The sequence below is a fragment of the Salmo salar genome, chromosome ssa17 (genome assembly GCF_905237065.1).
Source record: "Salmo salar chromosome ssa17, Ssal_v3.1, whole genome shotgun sequence".
Classification (NCBI taxonomy): Eukaryota; Metazoa; Chordata; class Actinopteri; order Salmoniformes; family Salmonidae; genus Salmo; species Salmo salar.
The window spans coordinates 20110001-20134352 of NC_059458.1; the positions used below are offsets into that span (position 1 = coordinate 20110001).

At 46.9% G+C, this 24352-nt stretch overlaps 2 protein-coding genes across 2 annotated transcripts in view; one reads left to right on the top strand and one right to left on the bottom strand.

Moving 5' to 3' along the window:
* The window catches only part of LOC106575421 (propionyl-CoA carboxylase beta chain, mitochondrial), a 3533-nt gene extending 823 nt beyond the window's left edge, over positions 1–2710 (top strand). Inside the window, exons 5-12 of the mRNA XM_014151920.2 lie at positions 46–159; positions 256–366; positions 665–894; positions 986–1067; positions 1121–1352; positions 1533–1717; positions 1843–1942; positions 2011–2710. Of these exons, the coding sequence (XP_014007395.1) occupies positions 46–159; positions 256–366; positions 665–894; positions 986–1067; positions 1121–1352; positions 1533–1717; positions 1843–1942; positions 2011–2132 (1176 nt within the window). The 3' untranslated portion in view covers positions 2133–2710. The remainder of the gene's footprint in view (positions 1–45; positions 160–255; positions 367–664; positions 895–985; positions 1068–1120; positions 1353–1532; positions 1718–1842; positions 1943–2010) is intronic.
* Positions 2711–5102: 2392 nt separating this feature from the next.
* The window catches only part of LOC106575446 (cohesin subunit SA-1), a 41307-nt gene continuing 22057 nt past the window's right edge, over positions 5103–24352 (bottom strand). Inside the window, exons 6-26 of the mRNA XM_045698971.1 lie at positions 23694–23898; positions 23312–23463; positions 23051–23124; positions 22850–22973; positions 21827–22005; positions 15016–15123; positions 14675–14907; positions 13985–14271; positions 13181–13455; positions 12657–12918; positions 12090–12264; positions 11629–11768; positions 10456–10557; positions 10226–10374; positions 9929–10057; positions 9615–9823; positions 6406–6583; positions 6223–6333; positions 5994–6108; positions 5807–5887; positions 5103–5687 (exon numbers count right to left, since the gene is read on the bottom strand). Of these exons, the coding sequence (XP_045554927.1) occupies positions 5664–5687; positions 5807–5887; positions 5994–6108; positions 6223–6333; positions 6406–6583; positions 9615–9823; positions 9929–10057; positions 10226–10374; positions 10456–10557; positions 11629–11768; positions 12090–12264; positions 12657–12918; positions 13181–13455; positions 13985–14271; positions 14675–14907; positions 15016–15123; positions 21827–22005; positions 22850–22973; positions 23051–23124; positions 23312–23463; positions 23694–23898 (3312 nt within the window). The 3' untranslated portion in view covers positions 5103–5663. The remainder of the gene's footprint in view (positions 5688–5806; positions 5888–5993; positions 6109–6222; positions 6334–6405; positions 6584–9614; positions 9824–9928; positions 10058–10225; positions 10375–10455; positions 10558–11628; positions 11769–12089; positions 12265–12656; positions 12919–13180; positions 13456–13984; positions 14272–14674; positions 14908–15015; positions 15124–21826; positions 22006–22849; positions 22974–23050; positions 23125–23311; positions 23464–23693; positions 23899–24352) is intronic.

Consider the following 24352-nt stretch of genomic DNA (forward strand, 5'->3'; position numbering starts at 1 on the left):
TGCTTCTCATTCATTACTTCTAGTCACATCCCTTTATGTCTGTAGATCATGGACCAGGCCATGATGGTGGGTGCTCCAGTCATTGGTCTGAACGACTCTGGCGGAGCCAGGACCCAGGAGGGGGTGGAGTCACTGGCTGGATACGCTGACATCTTCCTGGTAAGGGGGCGGGGCTTGACTAGACTGGTTACTGGGATGAGGATGACATCACTTCTAAAATGTACTCTCTCTCTCTCGGTCTCTTTGTCTCTGTAGAGGAATGTGATGGCTTCAGGTGTGGTTCCTCAGATCTCTCTGATCATGGGTCCCTGTGCTGGAGGAGCTGTCTACTCTCCTGCCCTGACCGACTTCACCTTTATGGTCAAGGTAAGACGCACACGGTCTGCATACATGTACTGTACAATTAATACAACTAACATTACAGTTACGTCATTTAGCAGACGCTCTTATCCAGAGCGACTTACAAATTCTTCTCCAACAACCCCACATACAGATTGGCATAATTAGATGCTATTTTTTAAACTGCAATGACCATAATGCACTGTGTGTCTACTTGTCTTGTCTGTTTCTTTTACACCTGCTATGTAAAAGAGACAGAATAATGCACAATGGTCAATGCTAACATGGGGTATATCCAGATCTTTGATGGTGTGTGTGTGTGTAGGACACCTCATACCTGTTCATCACAGGTCCTGACGTAGTGAAGTCTGTCACCAATGAAGACGTCACTCAGGAGGAGCTGGGAGGAGCTAAAACGCACACCGCCGTTTCAGGCGTCGCTCACCGTGCGTTTGAGAACGACATCGATGCTCTGCTCAACCTCCGAAACTTCTTCAACTTCCTTCCCCTTAGCAACCAGGACCCCGCCCCTGTTACCGAGTGCCACGACCCCAGGTACCCAATCACAGAACTGAATTTGGGAGTTCCCTGAAATGTAATCCATAGGACTGGCCTTTGGAGGATGTTTGATCTCTCTCCTCTCCAGTGATAGACTGGTTCCTGGTCTGGACACCATCGTTCCCTTTGAGACCACTAAAGCCTACGACATGCTGGACATCATCCAGGGGGTACGACACACACACACAGCCTGTTGTCTATTGATCTGTGGTTTTAACTTCAGATTGTGGACGAGAGGGAGTTCTTTGAGATCATGCCTAACTACGCTAAAAACATCGTAGTGGGATTCGCTCGCATGAACGGACGAACTGTTGGAATTGTAGGTAATCAACCTAAAGTGGCGTCTGGTTGTCTGGACATTAACTCATCAGTGAAGGGAGCTCGCTTCGTTCGTTTCTGCGGCGCTTTCAACATCCCCATCCTCACCTTCGTGGACGTGCCCGGCTTCCTGCCAGGTAGTGCGCAAGTCTTGACTTTCCTCATGAATAATTGGCACGTCAACAAGTAGATGCCTCACTTGACAGCCATCACATTCATTGTGAAACCGCCGTACTGCGATCAACTCATTTTTTTAATCAGAACAAGTTAAGATTTTTCAAAGCAGAGGATTCCACCTTCCTCGCCGTTTCTCTCAGGGACGTCTCAGGAGTACGGCGGTATCATCCGACACGGGGCCAAGCTACTGTTTGCCTTTGCTGAGGCCACCATCATCACTAGGAAGGCCTACGGAGGAGCGTACGACGTCATGAGCTCCAAGCACCTGAGAGGGGATGTGAACTACGCCTGGCCTTCTGCAGAGGTGGCCGTGATGGGAGCCAAGGTAACACAACACACACATCCTTATAGCCATGGCAACATTCACAATGCCAAAATGAAGAAAAAAGGTCAGTGCTCACTTTAAAACATTCCCAATATATGTCTGCCTCTCTAACATGCTGTTCCCAGGGTGCTGTACAGATCATCTTCAGAGGGAAATCCAACCAGGCAGAGCAGGAGGCTGAATACGTAGAGAAGTTTGCCAACCCTTTCCCTGCTGCTGTCAGAGGTACACACACACTATCCGTTCCAACAAACCTTACACCCACTCCCCCATCGTAACCGTGTGGGTTTCAGGGTTCGTGGATGACATCATCGTGCCGTCGACCACCCGGAAGAGGATCTGTAGGGACCTGGAGGTTCTGGCCTCCAAGAAACAGACCAACCCCTGGAAGAAATACGCCAACATCCCACTCTAACACACAAACACCTTCGACCACGCGACCTGTCTGTCTCTCACTTCACCTATAGCTTAGATCAGGGCTCTTCAGCCCTGTTCCTGGAGAGAGCTCTCCAGGAGGGTGGCTCTCCAGGAACAGGGTTGGAGTGAAAACCTCCAGGAGGGTAGCTCTCCAGGAACAGGGTTGGAGTGAAAACCTCCTGGAGGGTAGTTCTTCAGGAACAGGGTTGGAGTGAAAACCTCCAGGAGGGTAGTTCTTCAGGAACAGGGTTGGAGTGAAAACCTCCAGGAGGGTAGCTCTCCAGGAACAGGGTTGGAGTGAAAACCTCCAGGAGGGTAGCTCTCCAGGAACAGGGTTGGAGTGAAAACCTCCAGGAGGGTAGTTCTTCAGGAACAGGGTTGGAGTGAAAACCTCCAGGAGGGTAGCTCTTCAGGAACAGGGTTGGAGAGCCCTGGCTTAGATCAACTTATCGGTCCCTAACCCTGTGGGAGTTGTTTGGAAGAATCAGCTGTTTTCTATCTGGTTAAATTAACACACCTGCTGTGAATCCATAGACTCGTTTGTTAAATAAAATGATTGAAATTGTAAAAGACAAATGTCTCTCTCTTCGTGTGAGAGACAGAATGTTATATCCCAATGACAGTTTGAACATGTGTGTGATAATCAGCCAAGCACCCTCACTCATCCTAGTCACCAATGCTGGAAAAAGTACCCAATTGTCATACTTGACTAAAAGTAAAGATGCCTTAATAGAAAATGACCCCAGTAATTTACTTGAGTAAAGGTCTGTTTTAATGTAATTGCTAAAATATACTTAAGTGTCAGAAGTAAAAGTATAACTTGCGAACTAATGGCACCATTTAGTTTTTTCATATACGGGGATCCAGGGGCACACCAGCTCTGACATTTACAAACGACGCATGTGTTTAGTGAGTCTTCCAGATCAGAGGGGATGTTCTCTTAAGTTTGAGAATTGGACCATTTGTCTTGCTAAGCATTGGAAATGTAATGAGTACTCTGGGTATCAGGGAAAATGGAGGAAGAAGTACATTACTTTCTTTAGGAATGTTGAAAGTGATGCACAGATACTCTGAGCAACAACAGTCTCCATAGTCATCCACCTCTGGAGTCTTTTTATTTAATACACACAGTGTGTTCATACCCCTGGACTTCTTCCACATTGTTACGTTACGGTCTTGGAGCTCTACGGATAAGTCCTTCGACCTCATGGCTTGATTTTTGCTCTGACACGCAAACTGTGGGACCTTATAGAGACAGGTGTGTGCTTTTCCAAATCATGTCCAATCAATTGAATTTAACAGAGGTGGACTAAAGTTTGATCAATGGAAACAGGATGCACCTGAGCTCAATTTGAGTCTCATAGCAAATTGTCTGAATACTTATGTAAACTATTTATGTGCAAAAATGTCAACCTGTTTTTGCTTTGTCATTATGGGGTATTGTGTGTAAATTGAGAGAACCATTTAATGAAGTTTAGAATAAGGCTGTAAAGTAACAAAATGTGGAAAAAGTCAAGGGGTCTGAATACTTTCCAAAGGCACTGTATGGAGTCTATTCTTATAACCGGTCCAATCCAGCAAAAAACACACAATCCAGAATTAGATTACAGATTTTATTTATTTAAAAAAGATAAGATCAACAAGTTCACAGGAAAAAAAAAAAAAGTATTTTAGAAGGTTAAAGGGCAGGTGATGCCATCGCTACAGAAAGAACCAATCATCTCTGATATTTACAGAAGGGCAGCTTAACCAGCCAGCAGAAGAACAAGAGGGGTGGGTCAAAGTGATAAGCCAACCAATCAACTGTTATGTGTAACTACAGCCACATAAGACTAGAGGGGCATTCTCTGCTGGTCTCCACCTTCATATGCACTGATCTGAAAAGAGAGGACAGGCAAAATGAATATGGTAGAAGGCTACTGGATATTAGCTGTTACCTGTCCAATTCTTCCTCATCAGTGCAGATAAAAAGTAAGTCACTTTACACTTGAGTCTGCACAACATCTACGGTCGCACTGGACACACCCTTATATGGCGCTTAACAGGCTGGGTATCCATGGCAACAGCCTGAGCAGTAGGGACTAATCAGATATAAGCATTTAGGCAACCGTTTGGCAACAAACAAGATACTTTTTCAGAAAGATAACTGTACAAATATCGGACCAAAAAACTTAACTCACTTGATTTAAAACTTTGTACTAAAGCTACTGAAATTCAAAATATATTTATTTTTAAAACATTTTTAAAAAGCTGCAATTCCACCGTGGGTGTGTCTGTCTGGAGCTGAGGGGGAGGGGCTTGGGATTTGGCTATGACGTCACAGCCTCTTGTATGGCCAATGAGAACTCTTCTAGTTCTGGTCCCATTGGTTGCTGTTTGGTGCATTTGCCAATAAAACTAAATACAGGATATTCTCAACACTATCAAAGGGGAAGAGAGCAGAGAGGGACGAGACGGGAGCGAGAGAGGGACGAGACGGAAGCGAGAGAGCAGAGAGGGACGAGACGGGAGCGAGAGAGCAGAGAGGGACGAGACGGGAGCGAGAGAGCAGAGAGGGACGAGACGGGAGCGAGAGAGCAGAGCGGGACGAGACGGGAGCGAGAGAGCAGAGCGGGACGAGACGGGAGCGAGAGAGCAGAGCGGGACGAGACGGGAGCGAGAGAGCAGAGCGGGACGAGACGGGAGCGAGAGAGCTGAGCGGGACGAGACGGGAGCGAGAGAGGGACGAGACGGGAGCGAGAGGGCGAGAGGAGCGAGAGAGGGACGAGACGGGAGCGAGAGAGGGACGAGACGGGAGCGAGAGAGGGACGAGACGGGAGCGAGAGAGGGACGAGACGGGAGCGAGAGAGGGACGAGACGGGAGCGAGAGAGGGACGAGACGGGAGCGAGAGAGGGACGAGACGGGAGCGAGAGAGGGACGAGACGGGAGCGAGAGGGGGACGAGACGGGAGCGAGAGAGCAGAGAGGGACGAGACGGGAGCGAGAGAGCAGAGAGGGACGAGACGGGAGCGAGAGAGCTGAGAGGGACGAGACGGGAGCGAGAGAGCAGAGAGGGACGAGACGGGAGCGAGAGAGCAGAGAGGGACGAGACGGGTTCCATCTGGGCGGTGGGAGGACTATACATGACGTCGGAAGTGGAACGAAACAACCATACAAAAGTTTACAATATTTTAAAAGAAATGTTGAACAATGTTTTGTCCGATATTTTGTCCGGTTTGTAGCCAACACACCCACATGTCCACTGAACGATAAAAGATATTCTCTATGTACGATAGATACTCTGTACGATATTTTGTCCGAAATTCTCAGGGTTGAGCGGGATCCTTCGGCCGGCCAGCGAGTGGTTCTCTGGAAGAGATCCACATCCTTCACTGGGATCCACTTCACACACACAAAGCCGTCAACTGGCAGATCAGAGTTCGTCTGGGTGTTCGAGTGTGTGTAATAAAAGTTCTGACAGACAGTCTGATGTTTGATTGACAGCTCATCCTGTCGAAGACCCCTTCCAGGAAGGACTGGGAACACTGGATCAGAACATGGGCATGGTGAAACCCTGGGATAACGGACAAAAGAGATGACAAATCATCATGTTTTAGATGTCTTAGGGTCACACTGGTTTACCACTGCAAGGCTGAGTGTGTGTGTGTGTGTGTGTGTGTGTGTTCTGCTTACCGACTCGTCCTCGATCATGGCTGCTGAGTCGAAGAAGTCTGGTCTGAGCTCCGCTCTCTCACGCCTGTTCCTGGAAGGAGGCTGGAACGACAGAATGCGAGAATCAACGAATGAAGCGATACACACTGGACGAATTACACAACAGAATCGACGATCGAAACGACAGACGGGAAGTGACGTCACTGACCAGGTCGATGACCATGGTGTCTTCGAACTCCTCGTTCATGTCCTCCAGTTGACCTCGCGATGACATCATGACGTCTTCAAAGATTGGCTCTGCGTCATCCTCCATCAGACCACGACTAGAGAGAGAGAGAGAGGTGGGGGTGGGGGGGGGTCATTACACACACACACACAGGACACACACACACTAGACACACACACACACTAGACACACACACACACTAGACACGTACACAGTTTGTCTGACAGTCTGGTTGCGAGCCTTCATGTAGTTCATGGCTGTTCTATCCTTCCTGCTGTCCTCCATCTTCTGTTGGCCTAGCCAAGACATCTGCATCTGGGGACTGCAGAGGAGAGGGTTACACACACTTACACACACACACACAAAATGCACGTGCGTACACACACACACTTACTTGTGTACATAGTCGTTCTCGGAGCCAGGTTCAGAGTCGTGGTCAGGTAGGTGTGTGTCCGCTGCCTGCCGTGGGTTTTCTCTGAGGACGGTGGAGGTGAGCTGAGGGGTGGTTAGCGCCCCCGGTGTCTGGAGGCTGTCATTACCACGCAGCCAGGAGGCCTCCACACTACTCTCCTCTAGAGGGCCGACAGACAGAGAGACGGATAAAAACACACTGTTTAGCAACATCTGTAGGTACTTGTATTTATACAGTGAGTGTACAAAACATTAGGAACACCTGCTCTTTCCATGACAGACTGACCAGGTGAATCCAGGTGAAAGATATGATCCCTTATTGATGTCACTTGTTAAATCCACTTCAATCAGTGTACATGAAGAGGAGACGACAGGTTAAAGAAGGATTTGAGACAATTGAGACATGGATTGTGTGCGTGTGCCATTCAGAGGGTGACTGGGCAAGAAAGAATATTGAAGTTCCTTTGAACGGGGTATGGTAGTAGGTGCCAGGCGCACCGTGTCAAGAACTGCAACGCTGCTGGGTTTTTCACACTCAACAGTTTCCCGTGTGTATCAAGAATGGTCCACCACATAGAGAACATCCAGCAACCTTAACTTCACTAGGGGGCACTATTTTCACCTCCGGATGAAAAGCGTGCCCAAAGTAAACCGCCTGCTACTCAGGCCCAGAAGCTAGGATATGCATATAATTGGTAGATTTGGATAGAAAACTCTGAAGTTTCCAAAACTGTTAAAATAATGTCTGTGAGTATAACAGAACTGATATGGCAGGCGAAGACCTGAGAAAAATCCATCCAGGAAGTGGGATTTAATTTTTTTTTTGTAGTATTCTATTGAATGCCATTAACCTGTTGGGGCTAGGGGGCAGTATTTTCACGGCCGGATAAAAAAACGTACCCGATTTAAACTGGTTACTACTCTTGCCCAGAAACGAGAATATGCATATAATTAGTAGATTTGGATATAAAACACTCTAAAGTTTCTAAAAAACTGTTTGAATGGTGTCTGAGTATAACAGAACTCATATGGCAGGCCAAAACCTGGGAAGTGCCCTGTCTGACAATTTGTGGTCCTTCTGTTGCATCTCTATCGAAAATACATCTGTGCTGTAACGTGACACTTTCTAAGGCTTCCATTGGCTCTCTAAAGCCGCCAGAAAGTGGAATGGGGTCTGGGCAAAGTACAGCAGCAGAGTTTGTAAGTGGTCAGCCTGGGGACAGTGAGACTGAGATGCGCGTCCACGAGAATTCTAAATTTTTTTCTTTCCGTCTTTGAATGAATACCACGTTGCCCGGTTGGAATATTATCGCTATTTTACGAGAAAAATAGCATAAACATTTATTTTAAACAGCGTTTGACATGCTTCTAAGTACGGTAATGGAATATTTTGAAATGTTTTGTCACGAAATGCGCTCGCGCGTTACCCTTCGGATAGTGACCTGAACGCACGAACAAAACAGAGGTATTTGGACATAACTATGGATTATTTGGAACCAAAACAACATTTGTTGTTTAAGTAGAAGTCCTGGGAGTGCATTCTGATGAAGAACAGCAAAGGTAATCCAATTTTTCTAATAGTAATTCTGAGTTTAGTGAGCTCCAAACTTGGTGGGTGTCAAATTGCTTTCGCCGAAAAGCTATTTTAAAATCTGACATAGCGTTTGCATAAAGGAGTTCTGTAGCTATAATTCTTAAAATAATTGTTATGTATTTTGTCAACGTTTATGATGAGTAATTTAGTAAATTCACCGGAAGTTTTCGGTGGGTATGCTAGTTCTGAACATCACATGCTAATGTAAAAAGCAGTTTTTTGATATAAATATGAACTTGATTGAACAAAACATGCATGTATTGTATAACATAATGTCCTAGGAGTGTCATCTGATGAAGATCATCAAAGGTTAGTGCTGCATTTAGCTGTGGTTTGGGTTTATGTGACATATATGCTTGCTTTGAAAATGGCTGTGTGATTATTTTTGGCAGGGTACTCTCCTGACATAATCTAATGTTTTGCTTTCGCTGTAAAGCCTTTTTGAAATCGGACAGTGTGGTTAGATTAACGAGAGTCTTGTCTTTAAAATGGTGTAAAATAGTCATATATGTTTGAAAAATTGAAGTTATAGCATTTTTGAGGTATTTGTATTTCGCGCCACGGGACTCCACTGGCTGTTGACTAGGGTGGGACGTTTAGCCCAGAGAGGTTAAAGTATCCTTTGACTTAGGACTCAATTTGCATATCCTATGGCTTCCACTAGATGTCAACAGTCATTAGAAATTGTTTCAGGCTTGTATTCTGAAAAATAAGGGAGTAAGACCACTCTGAATGAGTGGACACTGCAGTGTCCCAGAGGTTTTCCATGCGCACGACCGAGAGCGCGCCTTTCTTGTTTTCCTTTTATATTGACGAAGCTTTTGTCCGGTTGAAATGTTATTGATTATTATGACTAAAAACAACCTGAGGATTGATTATAAACGTCGCTTGACATGTTTCTACAAACTTTACTGATACTTTTGGGATTTTTCGTCTGCCTGTTGTGACTGCCTTTGAGCCTGTGGATTACTGAACAAAACGTGCGAACAAAACGGAGGTTTTTGGATATAAAGAGGGACTTTATCGAACAAAACGAACATTTATTGAGTAAATGGGAGTCTTGTGAGTGCAACCATATGAAGATCATCAAAGGTAAGTGATTCATTTTATCACTATTTCTGACTTGTGTAACTCCTCTACTTGGCTGGTTACTGTTTGTAATGATTTGTCTGCTGGGTGCTGTTCTCAGATAATCACATGGTTTGCTTTCGGCCGTAAAGCCTTTTTGAAATCTGACACTGTGGTTGGATTAACAAGAAGTTAATCTTTAAACCAATGTATAACACTTGTATGTTTTATGAATGTTTATAATGAGTATTTCTGTTTTTGAATTTGGCGCTCTGCAATTTCACTGGATGTTGGCCAGGTGGGACGCTACCGTCCCATAACCCCTAGAGAGGTTAACACTACTGTGGGAACATTGGAGTCAACATGGGCCAGCATCCCTGTGGATGCTTTCCACACCTTGTAGAGTCCATGCCCTGACACATTGAGGCTGTTCTGAGGGCAAAAGGGGTGCAACTGAATATTAGGAAGGTGTTCCTAATCTTTTGTACACTCAGTGTGTGTCTCTGTGTGTGTGTGTGAGATGGACCCACCCTCGATGCGTTTACTCTTGTGTATTGGCGTCCGTCCCTTCTTGCTGCGGATGGAGCTGGTCTTGCTGCTGGCGCCTGATGTTACTGACATCCTGTCCCCATCCTCTCCTCCTGTTAGCAGACTGTTCCGGTAGGAGATTAAGGGCAGCCACACGTCCTCACGACGCTCTGACATCGACTCTGACATGAACTTCTCCAGATATGAGTGACTGGGGGGAGGAAAGAGACAGGTTATAATAATGAACACACACACACACACACACACACACACACACACACACACACACACACACACACACAGGGCAGGTACTTACACAGTCTTCTTGTCCTGTCGCAGCAGCTTGGAGGAGAACTCTGACAGGACCTCTAGGAAGGCCAGGTTAGGAGGGGGGAACTCTGCACCATGGGGGTTCTGGTACTTAAAGGCAAACTCTATACCATCCCTGTGGAGGGGGGAGGGGGGGAGAGAGACGAGGGGGGAGGGGGGAGAGAGAGACGAAAGGGGAGGGAGAGAGAGACACAATCAGCTCAAGAAAAAAACCAGCTTTCTAACGATCTGTGTGTTGGGTCTGTGTGTGTGTGTGTGTGTGTGTGTGTGTGGTGGGTCTTACTTGTGCAGTGTAGCGACAGCCTCTCTGGTTTTGATCTGGTCCAGGCCGAAGGTGAGGGCGAAGCGCCGGGCCAACTCCTTGATACCGCTGACGTGAGACGATGTTCTGTCCAGAGTTGGACCCTGGTCCTGGAGAAGCTCGTTGAACAGCTACAACACACAGTGAACAGTGAGTGTCAGAATCAGTGTGCGGTGCTGGTGTGTGTGTGTGGTGTGTGTGTGTATCAGTACCTGTTGCAGACTGAGGATGAGGGTCTTGGCACAGAGGATCTTATCACTCTGTCTGGTCTTACTGAGAGTCTCCTTGATGATATCACCATAGTCATTATAATACTGGAGACAGGAGAGAGAGAGAGAGACAGAGAGGAGAGAGAGAGGAGACAGAGAGGAGAGAGAGAGGAGACAGAGAGGAGACAGAGAGGAGAGAGAGAGGAGACAGAGAGGAGAGAGAGAGGAGACAGAGAGGAGAGAGAGAGAGAGAGAGAGAGAGAGAGAGAGAGGAGAGAGAGAGAGGAGAGAGAGACAGAGAGGAGAGAGAGAGAGGAGAGAGAGACAGAGACGAGAGAGAGACAGAGGAGAGAGAGACAGAGGAGAGAGAGACAGAGAGACAGAGAGACAGAGAGACAGAGAGGGTGAGAGAGACAGAGAGGGTGAGAGAGACAGAGAGGGTGAGAGAGACAGAGAGGGTGAGAGAGACAGAGAGGGTGAGAGAGACAGAGAGGGTGAGAGAGACAGAGAGGGTGAGAGAGACAGAGAGGGAGAGAGAGACAGAGAGGAGAGAGAGACGAGAGGAGAGAGAGACAGAGAGGAGAGAGAGACAGAGAGGAGAGAGAGACAGAGAGGAGAGAGAGACAGAGAGGAGAGAGAGACAGAGAGACAGAGACAGAGAGACAGAGACAGAGAGACGAGAGAGACAGAGAGACGAGAGAGACAGAGAGACGAGAGAGACAGAGAGACGAGAGAGGACAGAGAGGAGAGAGAGAGAGAGAGGTGAGAGAGAGACACAGAGAGGTGAGAGAGAGACACAGAGAGGTGAGAGAGAGACACAGAGAGGTGAGAGAGAGACACAGAGAGGTGAGAGAGAGACACAGAGAGGTGAGAGAGAGACACAGAGAGGTGAGAGAGACAGAGAGAGAGGGAGACAGAGAGAGAGGGAGACAGAGAGAGAGGGAGACAGAGAGAGAGGGAGACAGAGAGAGAGGGAGACAGAGAGAGAGGGAGACAGAGAGAGAGGGAGACAGAGAGAGAGGGAGACAGAGAGAGAGGGAGACAGAGAGAGGGGGAGACAGAGAGAGAGAAACCAGTCAAATGTTTGGTTGCGGATACAGGAGGCTAGCATGGCGGTGTGTGACCATCAGACAGGAAATGAAAGCATACAGGGATCAGGTTATGACAGGTTCGTACCTTCATGTAGTGTTTGAAGATGTCTGCAGCAGCGGGCATGTCCACGATGTCGTAGATGATGAGTTTGCTGAAGGCTGCTAACAGGTTCCTCCTCTTGTGAAGAGCTTCTATCTTATTGGCTTCATCCTCCTCATCGCCTTCTGGAGACAGAACATACATACTTAGTGGTCTGTGTGTGTGTAATAATAATAATAATAATAATAATAATGTGGGTGCTTACAATTCCAATGTTTGAATTGGAAATGTGTTTTTGAGACACCCTCAGAGAGTGGGGTCACGTCCAGGAATCAGACATTATTGACGGCGACCCTGGACCAAAGAGGGTTAAGTGCCTTGCTCAAGGCATTGGCTGATTTTTCACCAAGTCGGCTCGGGATCTGAACCAGCGACGTTTCGGTTACTGGCCCAACGCCCCTAACCACTAGGCTACGTGCGTGTGCGTGCGTGCGTGCGTGTCTAACCCATGCTCTGGTTCTCATCGTCCTGGTCTATAAAGACGTGGTCCAGGATGAAGGTGAGCAGCTCGTTCTGTAAGGTGCTGTCTGGGTTGAACACCAGGGCCTCCAGACCTTCTCTGCCCCCAGAGACCAACTGGTGACTGAAGACCATCAGCAGGTCACACAGCAACATGAAGGCCTGTTGTACAGGGAGGGAACACATCCTCATTAACATCATCATCATCAGTTTAAACTGGAGTGAGACTGGTCTAACAGGAGTGAGACTGGTCTAACAGGAGTGAGACTGGTCTAACAGGAGTGAGACTGGTCTAACAGGAGTGAGACCGGTCTAACAGGAGTGAGACTGGTCTGAACTGGAGTGAGACTGGTTCATTGAACTGGAGTGAGACTGGTTCATAACTGGAGTGAGACTGGTCATTGAACTGGAGTGAGACTGGTTCATCGAACAGGAGTGAGACTGGTCTAACAGGTCTAACAGGAGTGAGACTGGTCTAACAGGAGTGAGACTGGTCTAACAGGTCTAACAAGAGTGAGACTGGTTCATTGACCTGGAGTGAGACTGGTCCGTACCTGTTCTTTGACAGGTGTGTTGACGTTGGACAGACACTGCTGACAGACAGCCAGGAAGGACTTCACCACTCTCCTCAGAGCCACCAGGTCCTCCTTACTAGGAGTTCCCTCTGTGATTTTCACCAGCTGCCACAGTATGGAGTAGTGGGAACACTGCAGAGCCTGGACAGCGATCTGCTCTGGCATGGCCCCCTGCTCAATACCAGCCTTCAACAACCTGTAGCAGCTACCAAACAGGTCCCATCTCGTCAGGTCATGAGCACTGGGAACACACACACACACACACACACACACACACACACACAACACACACACACACACACACACACACACACACACACACACACAAGTCAGAGTCCTGGGAGGACCTTTATATTCACGACTTACTGAGAGGGACGGAGAGAGGGAGCGAGAGAGGGACGGAGAGAGGGAGCGAGAGAGGGACGGAGAGAGGGAGCGAGAGAGGGACGGAGAGAGGGAGCGAGGGTCCTACTGTAAATGAGACAGAGGAAGGACGGTCTTACTTGTGGAAGGCCGTGAGTCTCTTGAGGGTAGACAGAACGTTGTAGATGTCGTCGTCGTCGGCCTCCTCGGCCTCTTGCAGCAGGTCTTCTACGGAGTGTGTGAAGCGGTCCGTCATCTCGTCGATGAGTTGCGAGCGGGCGATGTCCACTCTGTTCATGATGGTGTACTCTTCAGAACACAGGATGCTGTAGGTCTTACTGCAGGCCTCCAGAACGTCTGTTTCAATGTGTTTCTCCACCACCAAGCGGATCTGCTTCAGTAAGGCATCTAGGTGCTGAGAGAGAGAGAGAGAGAGAGAGAGAGAGAGAGAGAGAGAGAGAGAGAGAGAGAGAGAGAGAGAGAGAGAGAGAGGAGAGAGAGAGAGAGAGAGAGAGAGAGAGAGAGAGAGAGGAAGGAGAGAGAGAGAGAGAGAGGAAGGAGAGAGAGAGAGAGCGGAAGGAGAGCGAGAGAGAGAGCGAGAGGAAGGGAGAGAGAGCGAGGAAGGAGAGAGAGCAGAGAGAGAGAGAGAGAGAGAGAGAGGAAGGAGAGAGAGAGGAAGGAGAGAGAGCGAGAGGAAGGAGAGAGAGCGAGAGAGAGAGGAAGGAGAGAGAGAGGAAGGAGAGAGAGAGAGAGGAAGGAGAGAGAGAGAGAGGAAGGAGAGAGAGAGAGAGGAAGGAGAGAGAGAGAGAGAGAGAGAGAGAGGAGGGAGAGAGAGAGAGAGAGAGAGAGAGAGAGAGAGAGAGAGGGAGGTCAGTAACTACAGTACATAAAGTCGCCCATAAAGAAAACGTCACACAAAAACGTTAACACACACACACTCCTACCTTCTCCATACGCCCAGCGCTGTACACGTCCAGATCAAAGAACATGGGGATCTGTAGCAGGTTAGCCACCTTCTCAGAGTCGGCCTGGTACTTGGACAGGAGCATGGGCAGGGCCATGATGAAGTGCTCTGTCAGTTTGTTCTTGTCGTCTATCTGAGTCTTCCTCTCCTTCGCCGTGAGAACACGCTTCCCAGTGCCCCTGCCGACGGGTGGGTGGGCCTCTGCTGCTTGCCGGATGGTACACACCATCAACTCTATCAGGGAACTCTCCTGTCGGTCTGACAGCACTGTGATGACAGAGGAGAGAGATCACGGTCTGATCGTCAATCAACTCTTTACAAACAGATACCGGGACGTAAACAGATACCGGGACGTAAACAGATACCGGGACGTAAACAGATACCGGGACGTAAACAGATACCGGGACGTAAACAGATACCGGGACGTAAACAGATACCGGGACGTAAACAGATACCGGGACATAAACAGATACCGGGACATAAACAGATACCGGGACATAAACAGATACCGGGACATAAACAGATACCGGGACATAAACAGATACCGGGACATAAACAGATACCGGGACGTAAACAGATACCGGGACGTAAACAGATACCGGGACATAAACAGATACCGGGACATAAACAATTAAGCAGTGAGTTATGGTAAAGCTCTAGAGGGTCTCACCCTCCTCTCCTTGTACAGGCTCCTCCAGCAGTAATTCAGTCATACACTCCCAGTCCTTCAGCAGCTCCTGAGAGCTCTCCCACAGAGAGTCCACCAGATAGGCTGCATGTTCATGAAGCTCACTCTCCAAGAAGAACAGCACCAGCATGCGCAGGAGGTTCCCGTTGGGGCTGCTCCTCCCTCTCCTCTTAGCCAACTCCTCCTCTGCCTGGGGGTCATGTCTACTGAACAACCTGCACACAAAGTGGAATGTTGCTGGAAAAGGTCAATATCAGCCAATAATAATTGCTGAATGGATTTATGGGTTGAGTTCCAACACTCAGGCAGGCAGGCAGACTCACTTCCTGTGCAGGAACTCTCCTGCTGCCACGGCGACAGGTCTGTGGGCGGAGTAAACCAGGTGGTAGACATTCTCGCAGTCCTCATTGGACAACGCATCCTCGCTGCCCCTAGAACAACCAATCACAAATAGTTACATTAAAACGCCGCAGCCAATCCCAAACTGTTACAATAAGCACACAGGGCCCCATTATACGAGTATGTGTGAAATGGCAAACGTGTGTGTGTGTGTTGATACTAGTGGTGTAACGGACCGTAGTTGGTCCGTCCGGATCACCCCCCACGGTTCAGCACGCATGTGAACTGCAGATCAGTTGTAAAGTTGAACCATCGTAGTGTGAAATCCAGTTTTCCAGATCAGTTGTAAAGTTGAACCATCGTAGTGTGAAATCCAGTTTTCCAGATCAGTTGTAAAGTTGAACCATCGTAGTGTGAAATCCAGTTTTCCAGATCAGTTGTAAAGTTGAACCATCGTAGTGTGAAATCCAGTTTTCCAGATCAGTTGTAAAGTTGAACCATCGTAGTGTGAAATCCAGTTTTCCAGATCAGTTGTAAAGTTGAACCATCGTAGTGTGAAATCCAGTTTTCCAGATCAGTTGTAAAGTTGAACCATCGTAGTGTGAAATCCAGTTTTCCAGATCAGTTGTAAAGTTGAACCATCGTAGTGTGAAATCCAGTTTTCCAGATCAGTTGTAAAGTTGAACCATCGTAGTGTGAAATCCAGTTTTCCAGATCAGTTGTAAAGTTGAACCATCGTAGTGTGAAATCCAGTTTTCCAGATCAGTTGTAAAGTTGAACCATCGTAGTGTGAAATCCAGTTTTCCTGCCGCTGTTACGTTTTAAAGTAAGAATTCCCTACTTCTCCATGCAGAGCTGCAGTCAAAAGGTAAAGACAAGACAGATGGGTTTTACTCTGAAGCCTGAAGGTTGATTTCATTATTCTTTTTAAAAGCAGTTGTGTGTACTGTTCACGTGAACGGGGCATGTTGAATCCCAACATCAATCCTGGATACTGGCGTTGCAAAAAGCAAAGAAGAAAAAAGAGCAGTGGCTCTCCATGGCTGGCGGAGGAGCTGAGGAACTGGAAAAGCCTCCCGCTTCATTTAAGTCTCATGTATGGGAGCATTTTGTCTTCCCTGTCCGATATGATGACGGAAGAAGGGTGGAGGACAACAGCATTACGGTGTGTAGGCGTTGTGCCACCAGAAAGCCGTATGATCATGGAAATACATGGAGCATGGCCACTCATTTAAAGTGTCGTCAGCCTGGTGTGTCAGTGACGGGAGCAAACTCAGCCAACTTCTCTCCGCGGGCATTTATGACGTTTGCTGCAGAATCAGACCGGGCTAAAGTCGTCACCAAATCTATTGGGATGTTTATCGCTGCAGACATGTACTCTGTTGTGGAAAACAAAGGGTTTGAACATATGGTGAAAGTGCTTGAGCAACACTAGGAAATCCCCTGGCGCCCCCACCTCAGTATAAAGATCGTGTCAGATCTTTATGAACAGGAAAAGATCAAAATTGTCAATGAATTATTCAAGGCATCCTTTGTTGCCCTCACCACAGAGGAGTGGACCTCCAGGGTAACAGAAAGCTACGTGACTGTTCACTACACCACAGATAATGCCAAGAACCAAGTAAATGCAGTGAAAGAGGCTGGACTGGGGCCACAGATAGCAGCTTGCTTTGCACATGTGATCGATTTAGCATCTCAAAAGGGGAATCTCAGTGAACCAGATGGACCGCCTCCTTGGGAGGATCAGGAAGGTGGTTTCCTGTTTCCACTGAAGCACAACAGCCGCTCATGTGCTTAAGACCCAGCTAGAAATCCTACGGCTACCGACCCACAAGCTCATACACCATGTCACAACAAGATGGAACTCCACTTCTGACACGTTGGAGCGCTATCTTGAGCAGCAGGCAGCTGTATACTCTGCACTGACAGACAAGACCCTGGAAAACCATAAACACATCTGTCTGATGATGACGTGAAAGTGATAGAGGAGATCCTCCAGGTGCTCAAACCTCTCAAAACGGTTACAACCCTACTGAGCACTGAAACTGCACCGTCTGTGTCCATGATCCTACCTCTGAAAACAGATTCTACAATCCATGGCCCCAAGTGAGGAAGACGGCACCATCACTAGAGATGTGAAGGCTGCCATTAGAGAGGACCTGAACCGCAGATACCCCCTAATGTACAGGACTACCTTCATAGATCTACTGCACTGGATCCAAGGTTCAAGTCCCCGTCTGTTCAAGTCCCCGTCTGTTCAAGTCCCCGTCTCACCTAGTCCCCGTCTCACCTAGTCCCCGTCTCACCTAGTCCCCGTCTCACCTAGTCCCATTCTCACCTAGTCCCTGTCTGTTCTAGTCCCCGTCTCACCTAGACCCTGTCTGTTCAAGTCCCCGTCTCACCTAGTCCCCGTCTCACCTAGTCCCAGTCTCACCTAGTCCCCGTCTCACCTAGTCCCCGTCTCACCTAGTCCCCGTCTCACCTAGTCCCATTCTCACCTAGTCCCATTCTCACCTAGTCCCATTCTCACCTAGTCCCTGTCTGTTCTAGTCCCCGTCTCACCTAGACCCTGTCTGTTCAAGTCCCCGTCTCACCTAGACCCTGTCTGTTCAAGTCCCCGTCTCACCTAGACCCTGTCTGTTCAAGTCCCCGTCTCACCTAGACCCTGTCTGTTCAAGTCCCCGTCTCACCTAGTCCCTGTCTCACCTAGACCCTGTCTCACCTAGACCCTGTCTCACCTAGACCCTGTCTGTTCAAGTCCCTGTCTCACCTAGACCCTGTCTCACCTAGACCCTGTCTCACCTAGACCCTGTCTCACCTAGACCCTGTCTCACCTAGACCCTGTCTCACCTAGACCCTGTCCGTCCAAGTCCCTGTCAGTCCAAGTCCCTGTCCTACACCGGAGGACATACAGTGATCTCACCACTGTGACCGTGGCCACTGAAGAGGTAAAACAATAAGAGTGAATTACTTAATATACTGCAGTCTAATCTTAGTCTATGCTATTGATATTAGAATCATCAATTTTTTACTTGGAATAAATGGATTTTATTAAATGTTATTGCCACATTTATAGTTCTATGAAAATAAATAATGAGTTTGTTTAATAGAACAAGTAATTGTTTCTGCAGGGTCAAGCCACAGAGCTGACCGGACCAGACTCAGAGACATCTCCTCCACAAAATAATTCAGCCATGAAGGAGCTTTTCAGGGAGACCTTTATGAGCAAGGACACAGGCAAGATGTTTGCCAACACCATCAAAGAGGAGGTGGCATCCTACAAGGCAGCAAGCAGCATTCCACTGGCATGGTGATCCACTGGCCTGGTGATCCACTGGCCTGGTGATCCACTGGCCTGGTGATCCACTGGCATGGTGATCCAGTGGATGGTGATCCACTGGCATGGTGATCCAGTGGATGGTGATCCAGTGGATGGTGATCCACTGGCATGGTGGAAAAGCAATGAGTGTAAATACCCTCACATTGCCATGATGACAAGATGCTACCTGGCTGTGCCTGGCACTTCAGTTCCTAGAGAGGGTGTTCTCCACGGCAGAGGACATAGTGACTGCAGAGGTCTCCCCTCTCAGATGTGCTTTGCTTTCTTTCTTTACTTTTGTTTGATGATGTGGACACAGGCTACTTTTACATTCACTATTGTTCAAAGGAAGAAGCTATCATGCCTCATACTGCACTTTAACCTCTCTGGGGTATGTGGGACGTGACCGTCCCACCTGCGGTGGACACTATTCAACAGCCAGTGAAATAGCAGAGCGCCAAATTCAAAACAACGAAAATCTCATAATTCAAATTTCTCAAAACATAGAACTATTATACACCATTTTAAAGATAAAATTCTCCTTAACCTCTTGACGGTCGCCTAGGATAGGGGGCGCCACAGCGCATTTTAAACGGCCTACTACTCAAACTCAGAAGCTAGGATATGCATATAATTAATACTTGTGGATAGAAAACACCCTAAAGTTTCTAAAACTGTTTGAATGGTGTATGTGAGTATAACAGAACTCATATGGCAGTCAAAACCCCGAGACAGATCGAAACAGGAAGTGGAATTCTGAATTGCGAACTCAACTTCATCACGTTGCCTATTAATCACACCGTGAGCTATGCTTCATTGAGCACTTCCTATTGCTTCCACTAGATGTCCCCAGTCTTTACAAAGTGGTTTGAGTCTCCTACTGTAAAAACTGAATGAATGAGACGCTGTGGAACGTGGTCACACGGAGAGGGCCATCACCATTATGACGCCGGCGCCCCTGGTTACCCTCCCCTTTCGAAACGTTTATAAAGACAATGCAATCTTCCCCCTCGAATCTTATTGGCTCTCTTGTTGAAAAACGCCCTGAAGATTTATGTTATACAACGTTTGACATGTTTGAACGAACCTAAATGGGAAAAAAATGCATTTTCTCGAAATGGCTGTCCCGCGGCCAACGGAGCATTTGGATCAGCCTTCAGACGCGCTAACAAGAACAAGCTCTTGGAACATGAAGGAGTAATTTTTTCGAACTAAAATACATTTGTTGTGGACCTGGGATTCCTGGAAGTGCTTTCTGATGAAGACAACCAAAGGTAAGGGATTATTGACAATAGTATACAAGACTAGATGTGATATGCGATTGTTCCAAGATGGCGCTGACCTGTAACGTTAGCCTATTTTTCAGAGTATCGCATCCCCTTTCATCGCAAAGTATGATTACCCAGTAAAGTTAATTTTAAATCTGGCATTACAGGTGCTTTCAAGAGATATTCATCTATAAATCTTAGAATGACAATATTACATTTTAAAAATGTTTTCGAATAGTAATTTAGTAAATTGTAGCTCTGTTTCATCGGATGCATTTGAGGGAAAATAGTAGTGTCAACGTTACGCACCGATGTAAAATGTTGTTTTTATATATAAATATGAACTTTATCGAACAAAAGAATGCATGCATTGTATAACATGATGTCCTAGGTGTGTCATCTGATGAAGATTGTCAAAGGTTAGTGCTGCATTTAGCTGTTTTTTGGTTATTTGTGATGCATGTGGTTGGTCGGAAAATGGCTATGTGGCTACTTTTACGATATACTCCTCTAACATAATCTAATGTTTTGCTTTTGCTGTAAAGCCTTTTTGAAATCGGACAACGTGGTTCGATTCAGGAGAGGTGTATCTATAAAACTGAAAAAATAGAAAAAAAAAATATTATTACATTTAGTTATGCTAATGGCGATATGATTTTTCGCTGGATGTCGAGGCCGCACAGGGGTTAATCTAATCACAGTGTCCGATTTCAAAAAGGCTTTACGGCGAAAGCATAATATTAGATTATGTTAGGACAGCACGTAAACAAGAAAAACCACACAGCCATTTTCCAAGCAAGGAGAGGCGTCACAAAAAACAGAAATACAGCTAGAATTAATCACTAACCTTTGATGATCTTCATCAGATGGCACTCATAGGACTTCATGTTACACAATACATGTATGTTTTTCTCAATAAGGTTCATATTTATATCCAAAAACCCCATTTTACATTGGCGTGTAATGTTCAGAAATGTTTTGCCTCCCAAAACTTCCGGTGAATGAGAACATCAATTTACAGAAATACTCATCATAAATGTTGATAAAATATAGAACAGTTATTGAAAGAATTATAGATACACCTCTCCTTAATGCAACCGCTGTGTCAGATTTCAAAAAAGCTTCACGGGGAAAGCACACTTTGCAATAATCTGAGTACGGCGCTCAGAGAACAACAACCGCCATTATAGAAAGGCGCCATGTTGGAGTCAAAAAAAGTCCGAAATAGTGTTATAAATATTCACTTACCTTTGATGATCTTCGTCGGAATGCACTCCCAGGAATCCCAGTTCCACCATAAATGTTTGTTTTGTTTCGATAATATCCATATTAATATCCAAATACCTCTGTTTTGTTCGCGCGTTCAGACGAGTTATCCAAATGCGCCATGCTCGCGCATTTTGTTGAGACGAAAAGTCCAAAAAGTTATACTACAGTTTGTAGAAACATGTCAAACGATGTATAGCATCAATCTTTAGGATGTTTTTATCATACATCTTCGATAATATTCCGACCGGACAAATCCTTTGTCTTCAGAAAGGAAAAAGAAAGCACCTCGCGCTGACGGCCACGCGCATGAATGATCTAATGGTACTCAGCCAGACACCTGGTAGAAATGACTGTCATTCCCTTCCAGGTCACAGTAGAAGCCTGTAACAACGTTCTAAAGACTGTTGACATCTAGTGGAAGCCTTAGGAACTGCAAAATGACCCCTAAGTCACTGTAGTTTGAATAGGGAATTAAAAAATCTACAAGCCTCAGATTTTCAACTTCCTGGTTGGATTTTTCTCAGGGTTTTGCCTGCCATATGAGTTCTGTTATACTCACAGACATCATTCAAACAGTTTTTAGAAACTTCAGTGTTTTCTATCCAAATCTACTAATAACTTGCATATCCTACATTCTGGGCCTGAGTAGCAGGCAGTTTACTACGGGCACACTTTTCATCCGGACGTCAAAATACTGCCCCGTACCCTTGAGAAGTTAATTTAACAATTGAGTATTGAATATTTTATTTAAAGATTTTATTTCAACATTGAAAAGTTCCTTGCTTTAAGTAATAAATGGAAAGTTACTTTTACCCTTTTTTTTGGTTGCTGATCCGAAAAATGATCCGATCCGCGACTCAAAACCGTGATCCAATCAGTGAGTTTTGTGATCCGTTGCACCACTAGTTGATATGTACTCGTGTGTGTGTTGCTACGTACTGCAGGATGAGCGTGATCAGTCTAATAGCCTCCACAGCCACATCATACTCCTTATCCAGAGTCATGGACACGATGCGGTCCTTGAAGCGGTTGGTGAACAGCTCCAGTTTAGGAAACAGCTCTCTGTTGGTGTACAGGTTCTGGAGAGCCTTCAGACACTTCAGACGTACCTCACCTTGCTACGCAGAGACACAGAGAGAGGAGACAGAGGAGAGGAGACAGAGAGAGAGAGGAGACACAGAGAGAGACAGAGGAGACAGAGAGAGAGAGAGAGGAGACGAGAGAGAGAGAGGAGACAGAGAGAGAGAGAGGAGACAGAGAGAGACAGACAGAGAGACAGAGACAGAGAGAGAGGAGACAGAGAGGAGACAGAGAGAGAGAGAGGAGACAGAGAGAGGAGACAGAGAGAGAGAGAGAGGAGACAGAGAGAGAGAGGAGACAGAGGAGACAGAGAGAGAGAGGAGACAGAGGAGACAGAGAGAGAGAGGAGACAGAGGAGACCGAGAGAGAGAGGAGACAGGAGAGAGAGAGAGGAGACCGAGAGAGAGAGAGGAGACCGAGAGAGAGAGAGGAGACAGAGAGAGAGAGAGGAGACAGAGAGAGAGAGAGGAGACAGAGAGAGAGAGAGGAGACAGAGAGAGAGAGAGGAGACAGAGAGAGAGAGAGGAGACAGAGAGAGAGAGAGGAGACAGAGAGAGAGAGAGGAGACAGAGAGAGAGAGAGGAGACAGAGAGAGAGAGAGAGGAGACAGAGAGAGAGAGAGAGAGAGAGAGAGAGAGAGAGAGAGAGAGAGAGAGAGAGAGAGAGAGAGAGAGAGAGAGAGAGAGAGAGAGAGAGAGAGAGAGAGAGAGAGAGAGAGAGGAGACCGAGAGAGAGAGGAGACCGAGAGAAAGAGGAGACAAAGAGAGAAAGACAAAGAGAGACAGACAAAGAGAGACAGAAAGAGTGTAAGTGTCTATGTGCATGCCCCTGTGTGTGTGTGTGTGTGTGTGTGTGTGTGTGTGTGTGTGTGTGTGCACCTACCCGGTCGTGTAAGGTCCATCCTACATATTTCAGGTAGCTGTCGTTGAGGAAGGCGTCAGAGTACATCTTCATCCAAACTCCAATCTCCTCAATACAGATAGCTCTGATCTCAGCTATAGCATCCCTGAAACACACCAACGTCTTCATCACTACTTTCATTACTGTGTGTGTGTGTGTGTGTGTGTGTGTGTGTGTGTGTACCTGTAGCGGTGGACAAAGATTCCTTTAAAGATAGAGTTCATCATGTTCTCAATCTCATCCTGGTTCTCCTGGAGCTGTGGGGGAGGACAGTCAGGAGGTCAGTGTGTGTGTGTGTGTGTGTGTGTGTGTGTGTGTGTGTGTGTGTGTGTGTGTGTGTGTGTGTGTGTGTGTGTGTGTTTGTGTGTGTGTGGTCTGTCTTAGAGGAAGACAAGATGTTGAATCCTAGCCCCTCCTCCAACCACCAGCAGACCAATCACGTACCTCCTTCCTCTTCTGCAGCAGCAGCTCTAGCTTCTCATTGGCTCGTTTTCCGGCCATCTTGTTCCTCTCAGCCTCATACTGTCTCTGGGTGTTGTCCTGGTGGATACTGAGGTTCAACGCTACATTCACCAACGCTGTCATCAACTTCATCGCTGGAGGGAGAGGACAGACAGGCCCAACACATCTTCAACAACCACAAATATATATATTACAGAGACTTTTAGATACATCTTGTAATCTACACAGAGCAATGACACTGGTCTTCAGTTCTACTACCCTCACACAGAGACACAGAGAGAGACAGAGACACAGAGAGAGAGAGAGAGAGAGAGAGAGAGAGAGAGAGAGAGAGAGAGAGAGAGAGAGAGAGAGAGTCTCTTACCTGCCAGTGTGCTGGTGTGTCTGAAAGCTCTGACCTGTGAGTCAGATAGTCCCGTGAGGAGGGATATGACCGTGTCCATGAGGTACTCATCATAGATGATGCTGTACTGGCACTGACGTATCAATACGCAGATGAACTCACAGAAGTTGTAGCGGAACTTCTTCCACAGCGGCCCGGGCATGGTGAGAGGGTAGTCTCCACTGTCCTGCAGACCACAGATAAACATGATCAATATGTTGATCTATTACTGGGGTGAGGACATGGTGAGAGGGTAGTCTCCACTGTCCTGCAGACCACAGATAAACATGATCAATATGTTGATCTATTACTGGGGTGAGGACATGGTGAGAGGGTAGTCTCCACTGTCCTGCAGACCACAGATAAACATGATCAATATGTTGATCTATTACTGGGGTGAGGACATGGTGAGAGGGTAGTCTCCACTGTCCTGCAGACCACAGATAAACATGATCAATATGTTGATCTATTACTGGGGTGAGGACATGGTGAGAGGGTAGTCTCCACTGTCCTGCAGACCACAGATAAACATGATCAATATGTTGATCTATTACTGGGGTGAGGACATGGTGAGAGGGTAGTCTCCACTGTCCTGCAGACCACAGATAAACATGATCAATATGTTGATCTATTACCCTCCC